This window comes from Acipenser ruthenus, chromosome 24, assembly GCF_902713425.1.
Source record: "Acipenser ruthenus chromosome 24, fAciRut3.2 maternal haplotype, whole genome shotgun sequence".
Classification (NCBI taxonomy): Eukaryota; Metazoa; Chordata; class Actinopteri; order Acipenseriformes; family Acipenseridae; genus Acipenser; species Acipenser ruthenus.
This window is the reverse complement of record NC_081212.1, coordinates 5521323-5530102: the sequence shown is the minus strand read 5'-3', so window position 1 is coordinate 5530102 and position 8780 is coordinate 5521323. Positions and strand designations below refer to the sequence as shown.

General features: G+C 38.4%; 1 protein-coding gene across 11 annotated transcripts in view; it reads left to right on the top strand.

The window, feature by feature from the left end:
* The first annotated feature begins 156 nt into the window (after positions 1-156).
* Positions 157-8780, top strand: part of ncor1 (nuclear receptor corepressor 1) — a 60512-nt gene continuing 51888 nt past the window's right edge. For 5 of the 11 annotated variants that reach the window (XM_058998158.1, XM_058998156.1, XM_058998155.1 and 2 more), the window contains exons 1-5: positions 158-346; positions 5568-5744; positions 7780-7907; positions 8131-8329; positions 8469-8645. In XM_058998158.1, the coding sequence (XP_058854141.1) occupies positions 5637-5744; positions 7780-7907; positions 8131-8329; positions 8469-8645 (612 nt within the window). In that variant the 5' untranslated portion in view covers positions 158-346; positions 5568-5636. Of the gene's footprint in view, positions 347-5567; positions 5745-7779; positions 7908-8130; positions 8330-8468; positions 8646-8780 lie in introns of all 11 variants that reach the window. The other 6 variants (XM_058998162.1, XM_058998163.1, XM_058998161.1 and 3 more) reach the window with 2 other exon arrangements.

Sequence of the window (8780 nt, the reverse complement as noted above, 5' to 3'; positions counted from 1 at the left end):
GCACTACCTTGTCCTGTCTGCTGTATAAAATAAAATAGCGCCCCTTATTTATTCCTAACGAAAATAACATTTAAAATGTTGGAGTATAACAAATTCAAAAAAATAAGTATGTTTTTTAAAAATATGGAATAATTATTTTATACCTGTGTAGTTTAAAATATTTCTACTGTACTGTATCCCTGGCAGGACTTTCACGCGTACAGCGCTGGGTTTAGTGCCGCAGTTCGAGGGGACTGTAGCGCAGCTAGGGATACGGCGTTATATTGAAACGGATTTACACACCCCCATCCTCAGAAGTCGACACAGAGAATCATTTAGCAAGAGGAACAGTTTGTCCGGCAATGAGGTGAGTTTTGCCTTTTTTAAATAAATATAATTGCCTTTAAAATATGAAGATGTGCAAATGTCGCTTTGCATTGACTGGGGATCACTCAGTTTGTGCAAGATGGCGGCTGTAGACTTTATGTAGAAGGTGAAATTTGCTTGCTTTTGACTAACAAATGTTGCCAGGATTGCAATATTTTGGTAGTTAAGGGGTCCTATTATTCGGGAGTATTTTATTTAATTTTAAAACCACTGTTGCTGTGTTGTGCGTCAATTCTTTGTTGGTCTTTGCATTGAAGGAGAGGTGTTGATGCAAACGATTAGTACAGACATTGTTAATATCTTACGTACAGTATGTAAAACGATGAACGAATGTATTATTTATGACAAATAAGCCTGCTTTCTCTAAAATATAAGTATGTGGATCACCTTTTTAAAACGTCGTGGTCCCGTTGATTCGTGACCAAGCAGATAACTACGAGGTAGTTAACCTTGTCTGAAGACTATAGCGAATTAACTCTACTTCATTGACTTGACTGAGAAGGTACTGGTATAATAATAATAATAATAATAATAATAATAACAGTATCCTGTAAGTTCTACGTATGTAAACATCCATACACTTTGGGTTTTTTTAAAATTTAAACTGTAGTTTAGATGGTGACGGGCTGTGCGTGCTAATGCAAGGTGATATATGGGCAGGAAGTTTAATCGGACCAGACAGTGCAGTAGTCGTACTGCCAGCGAAATACAGGATACACAGACACTAGTAAAATGCGTTACAACTGAATGAGGAAACCATGTTTTATTGCCAGTGGGAACAAAAACAGAAAGAAATATTAAACTGCCAACATGTTGGATCATAACACATCTTTTGTAATTTTACTGTTGAATAAGGCAGCTTACACTTTTGCACGGATCCATAGCATGCAGCCTGATTGAAAACATTTTACAGTAGTACACAAGTTGAGGCGTGATGTGGGCAGCTTCTGGGACGCTGGCACAGTTGACTTTGTGACACAGGGGACATTTGCATCATCACAGCTATGCCTTGATATGTTTTGGGTGGGACTAAAACTATTTGGAACTTATTTGTATTGTACTGTAGCTGAAGGCCACGCTATTAAATCAAACCCAAGCCTCAAAAGAGTTTGCTGAAATTAAATATTTCTTAATCTTGGACAAGGAACAGGTGATTTGTTGGTCATCTTTTTTTTTTATTCCAGACATTTGGTACTCAGGATGTGATGTTTCTTCCTAGATATAAAGAATTAGTAAACATCCATGGATTTACTGCAGTTGCATAACATCATTTGTATTTCAATAATGTCAGAGAGTGCCTAACAAAAAATTTACTGTCATGCCACCTTTTGACCTATATGCCACCTTTTGACCTTTGTTACGCACATGACTGCTAATCTGGCCTCTGTGTGTTTACCCTGTTAGAGATGGGATGTAGTGGAGGCTGCCTACATAAGCCAGTGGCAGACAAAATTATTGGCACCCTACACTTAATATAAGATAATTCAAGAAAACATGTTAAATACAAGCAAACAGTAAGTGAACATTTTAGCCACTAATTAATAACAAAGACCAAAGCATGCAATTTCAAATGTTTGTTTATGACAGAAGCATTGGCACTTTTACATTAAAAGTCTTTAAAAATGTAATAGAGCTACCGGTAATTAAAAAATATATTCATTGATTGAAAACCATAACACAGTAACTAAGCTGCAGTATAAAGCCAAAGAAAAAGAGGTAATTATTTCCAACATCTGTCGAAGAACGTTTTGGCAAAACAGCAAATGATCATCAAGACATAGGAGTTGGATTCATGTTTGAGAAAAGCACTCGTAGCAAACTTCAGCAAAGGAAATGGCTGCAGAACAACATGAAACAAAAATGGAATACCAAAATCCACAATCCGAGCAATAATCAAGAAGTACCACAGAACAAATTCAGTGGAAACTCTTGAAAGAAGTGGGCATCCAAGGGGAACACCGGAAATGCTTTGGACTGATCTGAAAAAGCTGTAGCCAAGTATTGTGTATCCAGCTGAAGGAAATATGAAAACCAGAATGGGCCCAGATTTCCCCAACAAGATGTAACATACTGGTCAAGAATTATCACAAACGCCTGATAGCCCCGTAATAAAAGCAAAAGGAGGGCACACGAAATATTAAAGCAGGGGTGCCAATACTTGTCATGAATTATTTGCGTATTTTGCATTTTTGTTTTATTAGAAAGTGGTTAAAGGTTATAAGAGTAGTTTTACTATGAGCTTGATTAGCCACAGTGTATCGGTAACAAGCTCATGCTTACCGTATGTCTCGATTGTGTGGGTCTTACAGTATCCTGGTGGAAGGAAGGATTCAAAGAAGGCCTCAAAGCAGTCAGGACAGTTTGATCACCTCAGTAGTTTTGTGAAACTAGCCCCAAACCCTACTGAGGTTGCTCTGGCATTGGAAATTGTTAGTTCTTTTTTTAATGCTGTTTTGACCATTTCTCATCTCCGCTGTTTAGTGAGTTAATTGTCAGCAGAATATACAACATTTACTTCCAAACTGATTAGGCGTGGGGTTGAGACAAAAGAGACTTTCATATTTTAACGTTCTGATAAACAGAAGGAGATAGTAGAAGAGACCTCTAATGTCTTGAAAGCTTGTGATTTAATTATTGTTTAGTTAGTCCAGTAAAAGGTCACCTCTCCTTCTCTATGTCTATTTTAATGTTAAAATATTCAGGTACAATGTTCTGTCGAGTTACAGTTTCAATGCTAATTTCGTCCTAGTTTTGATTCCTTTTATTTATTGTAAACAAGAACACCTGGTTCCTGCTGGTCCATTCAACAAAATGTGTATTCAAAGGAATATACACTATGGTTTCTTCAGTCTTCAATGTTTCATCTCTCTTCCTCCTGGATTATACTGTATGCCATTTGAAGTGTTTATTCCTCCCAGTTGTAAGTTCAATTAAACAGTTGGCAGTGTTAACTAAGCAATAGCCTTACCAAGTAATGGACAACAACATTCGTGCAGCAGATGTTATGAGAAATCATTAAGAGTCAGAGCATCTTGGCAGTTAAGAGTCGAACGAAGCCTCAGCGTTTTTGAATGCTAATCAAAGGCAATAACTTTACCAGTTATTGCCTTGCTGTACCAAGGACAGTTTCCTATTTAACAACAAGAAAATAGAAACTGCTGCCTGGCTGCTTTCATGGCCAAGAAAGTTATACAACCAATGGATGTATTTTTCAAAGCTATTGCACACAGAGGCAAGATAAGTGCATTAAGGTGTTGTAATGAGTTGTGCGTCATGTGACTGATTCATTTGTTAAACAATCTCTTTGCAATATCTCTCTGTTGCAAGTCTTGTTAGTCAAGGGTGACAAGGCAGTATACGTGACATACATTGATAATAGACACACAATTGATTGACACACAGCTGTGCTTCCCACAGTGGCACCTTGTTGACAATGTTTTGGCAGGTGCCTATCATTTTTTTCTCTATGTTATAAAGTATGATTTGCTAATCTAATCGCCCTACCGTGTTCAGCACATTGGGTGAATTGCATGCTGTAGTTTTTATGTTTCTTTTCTGGTTTGTCAAACCACATCCTCATAATTTCTCATCTATAAAAATTTAAAAAAAGTAAATGTTTTCATTTAATGATCTCCTGTTACGTGCCATGTGTGGGGATTCTTAATGGCTGCTTATTGTATAACTGAAGACGTTCAAAATGTTTTCTGACATTTAAGCATTGTGATTCCTCTGCATTGGTGAATGTTTTGCAGCACTGTAGATCTTATGATGTTTCTAGATTAGCTAAGCATTTATAGTAAATGGCCTAATGCCAATTTTGATTGCATTACAAATCAGTCTTCTTTATCGGTTTGATCTACACAGTTTGCTGGGGGAATTGTCCAAAAAACATACACAATAATATGCAAGTACGTGATCGGTGTCTGACCTTTCGTACCTTGGCCGAGATTTGAAGCTGGCTTAATCTGGGCACAGGCTTGTGATCCAGGGCTTTAAAGGGCATTCCATCATGATGAGGCAATGTCTGAACTATTTATTAAAGCATAGAAATAGCCAACCAGATAAGTGCTGAATTAAAGATGCTTTGTTTGATTCAGTGCTTGCCTGGTTGATTATATGGGGAAAACTGTTTCCTCATGGTGAAGCAGTACAGTATTTATAGCTGCAGTGGACTATACATTGCTGTACTTAACTAGGTTTGAAGTTCTGCTTTTGTGGTGATATTGGATTATTTGCATGTGTTATCACCTCTGCTGAAATTGCTGAAACAAAGGTTAGTAGGAACCTTTGTGCGTATAACCATTTGTATTTACAGAAAAAAGCAGGGCCATTCAAAATTAAGTGTATCCTCCATTTGAGGCTGATAATACAGGGCAGGTGTTTTAACTATTTAGGGTTGGGTTGGGGGGGTGGATGACCAAATAATGTGATCTTTTTAAAGCATATTTCAGGGGCTTTCCAACAAAAAATTACGAATTGACGTAAGAAATCTGGAATGACCCAGCATCAATAATATCATCACTCTACAAAATCTGCTTTGAAATGTGATCAGATAATCATTACAGTACTGTACTGTGTGGTCCTATTCCCCGGCATGTCTATGGAGCAATTTCATGTACAACAATTACAAAGGGTGTTAACAGACTGGCTTTGTTTTCTGCATTAATATGAATGAAAGGCTTGACACTGCATAGCCCGGGGTCTCCACAGTGCATTGGGGAATCACGGCTTCCACTGAGAGGCTTGGAATAAACAGCTGAGTCATTGCAGTGACATGCTTCTTGGGGCGGTATGCAAATCATGTGCAGAACTCTGCATAGCGCAGGTGGACAGATACTCTACCACGGCAACCATAATATATGTTTGTGGCTTTATTTTTGTGAAGTGTAGTTTTGCTATTTCCTATTGTTGTACACAATTTGTACAGAAAGAAACATTTGGTATTTGCTTTACTCTTGAGTGCATATTCACTTTGAAGTGATGATTGTAGTCTTTTATCTTTGTTGTATCCCGAGTCCACAGACTCTTAGACATTCAACTCCGTAAATGGGGGGGAAAAAAACATGTTTACCCTGTTGTTTTGTAATGACTTTTAACTGGCTGAATGGAGTACCAGTAAGTGCACAGTGGATGGTGATCTCAGTTCACTAGGTTTGAATGATATTATCTAATCCTGTTTTTGTTTGTTCTCTCCCCACCAGGTGGTTTCCTGGAAACATGATCACATGGTGGCCTTGATCTTACGACTGTGTTAGAAGACATCTCTGATAATGTCTAGCTCAGGCTACCCTCCAAGTCAGGGAGCGTTCAGCACAGAACAGAGCCGCTACCCTCCCCACTCAGTCCAGTACACCTTCACCACCTCCCGGCACCAACAGGTAAAAGCATACCAAACATTTCCATTGCAGGCAGAGGAAGCAAAAACCTGGACTACTGCCATTGAGTGACCTACTGTACTGGACTATACTGAACATCCTGGTTTCTCAGTGGGACTTGGAAATGAAAAGTGAATTTTTAAAAATAAACACCTCAATATTGCTATGATGCTGTTCTTTTCTAAGGAGTCTGTTTGCTGTTCAGCTTCTCTCAGTGTGTCGTCTATAATGTGTTTCTGAAAGTTCCTGGATATAGTCCTTATTTTAATATAATTTACATTGATTGCACTGTTCTGCAGTGCATTCTTATTTGGGATAGCCTGACTGCAGACCCACAGGGAAGACACAGAGTCTGTTCCTTGCAGAATTGAAAGTGCTTCAGTAATGTAGTGTTTTATTGCAAGGTTAAAGAAATACAAATATTGCTAGATCATGGCTTTTTAGTACAGATTAGTACTGGGTGGAATGGTTCTTTGATAATTCTCAGTGATAACCTTTTCGGGCCGTGAGAAACTTCCCATCCAGACAGAAAAGGTCAGAACATTCGGTGAGAAATGTGGCTCTCTATCACAGTTCAGAACAGGGGATATTAATGAGGGGGAAATTAATTCTAAACCAGTGTATTGTATTATGAAAAATAGTAAATGCATTGCACAAGACAATGAATAGGAAGACTGTGTGTATTTCAGGTCTAGACAGAATTACAGATGAAGCTTTTATTTTAATTAATTGTATTACTCTAATAGTTGTCTTATGATATGGATGTGTTATTCTTGGCCAACCTCTGTTTCATTTTTTTCTCAGTTGTGGGAATGTTCATGTCTGTGTCTGTAGCAAGTTTTTTGTGAGGCTAATTTAGAATTGTGTTTTTAGTTAAAAGTGGTGATCCCAGGCCTAACATAGGTCAGCTAATTTAGTCCATGTATTTTGCGATGCATCGTAAAGATGATTTGTGTCCATATTTAACTTTATTTTATTTTTTTAAACTGTCTGTGTGTGCCTCACTATTGTATTCACTGGTTTACCCTTGGCTTGCTTTATTTTACGCGTATCTCAGTTTTGACTGGGGTGTATGGAATTCTCAGGTGCCAGTTTGGATCACTTGCTTCTGCTGAAACCCAAAAAAAGCAAAACTGATGCAAACAGTAGCTTGGAAAATAAAGTTATTTTAATTTGCATGTAAGATCAGAGATAATTTTCAGTTTAATTAGGCCTGAGGAAAAAAAATTATACAAGAACAAAAAATCACTCGACAATATCATTGACTGAGTCTTTTATACAATGTGCAGCAACAGAATATAATCTATTGTGTCTTTGCATGTCAAATTGTATCCAGTATTAAGAAGATCTTCTGTTACAGCAATACATTTTTGATTACGTTTCAGATCATTGGTTACAGTTTAGCAGCAACTAGAATTAAAGGATTTAGGCCATGCTTTCTCTTATGAGTTCATGTTTAATAAAGAATCCTGTCTGTTCAAACCTATCCCAAAATTCGACCTGCCAAAGAAAAGCCTGGATCTTACGGTTTGGTTGCAAACAGAGATTTTGGAGATAAAGGAACACGCAAACTAGTCTCAATTTTGGCCTGTTTTGAGATGGAATTATTTTACAGTAATGGAGTCCTTAAAAAGAAGACACACTGCACAGTTATGTTCAATGTGTATTTTTTTTGGAGATTAACAAAGTAATTTATTCCCAGATGATTGATCTTTTAATAAGTTATTATAATGTATTTTATTAATATTACAAGGCAATTGTTTTGGAGCATGACCTCTATTTTAGTTATCTAAACAGTGACAGATCTTAATACTGCTGCTCTAACTCTTTATTGGTGTTTTTGAGAATATCTTAATACTGGATAATATCAAAATATAGAGAAATTAAGTTTACAAAAAATCTGGTTTACAAATTTGAAGGAGGTGGTATTAAAATCCACTAATGTTTAGATCATTAAACTACAACCCCATGTGTTTGTGTCAGCCCTTTTTAGTCCAACTTATTCTGTAAAAACAAAGCTTGTTTCTGTTTATTCCAGGACTTTGCAGTTCCAGATTACCGCCCTCATCTGCAGGAAGTTAGCAACGCTTCCCAGCTTCTCCAGCAGCAGCAGCAGCTTCGGAGAAGACCCTCGCTGCTCTCAGAGTTCCACCCTGGCACCGACAGGTAACTTTCTGCTGGTTTTACTGCCACTGGTTACTTTCTGCATCTAAATAATTATGTAAAAGTTTGTTTCCCTTCTCTGCATATGTGCATTCTAGGCCTTTCAAGGTCTGCTTTAAATAGAAGCATATCAGTATTGGTTTCTTTCCAAATGTAAGGACAAACCGCTGTGACCTTTTTCTAAACACAATGAGAATTGTAAACCCTGCTGGCTTGTTTCCTCCAGACCCCCTGAAAGGAGACATGGCTATGAGCAACAGTTCCATGCGGTGTCCTCACAGTCTGACCATGAAGCTCTGGAGTCAAAGCGCCCGCGAATCGAGCAGGTTTCAGAGGCTCATTTCCAGCGGGCCTCTGCTGCTGGGGTCCTGCCCCTGGCGCAAACTCTGTCAGACGGGCTAAGGACTGCCAGCGATGTGAAAAAGGTAGGCTGGCCATGCAGGGGAGCCCAGTGTTCCTGAAAGGAGTGCTTGCAGTTTTAACACTGGACCCTCTTCTGTCAAAGTTCTTTGTGATCAGTATAATGTTTAATAAAGCTAACAAACTTTTTATCATCATTTTTAGGAGGCTTTATTTGCATTGAAAGCAGAGACGCCCTCCTCCCCAGGAATCCAGCCGATAGATGAACCAGATGCCTCTCCATCAAAACTGTCCAAGGAGGAGCTGATTCAGAGCATGGACCGTGTGGACAGAGAGATCGCCAAGGTGGAGCAGCAGATCTTCAAACTCAAGAAGAAGCAGGTAAAGAATGACCCATGGCACGGCCACATTGCTCCACCCTCTGGCCATATCAACGATGGATACTTTTTCACATCTCCACTTTACATCATGTTGACCAACCATTCGTCCAGCGATGAAATTCCTCTTTTATTATGC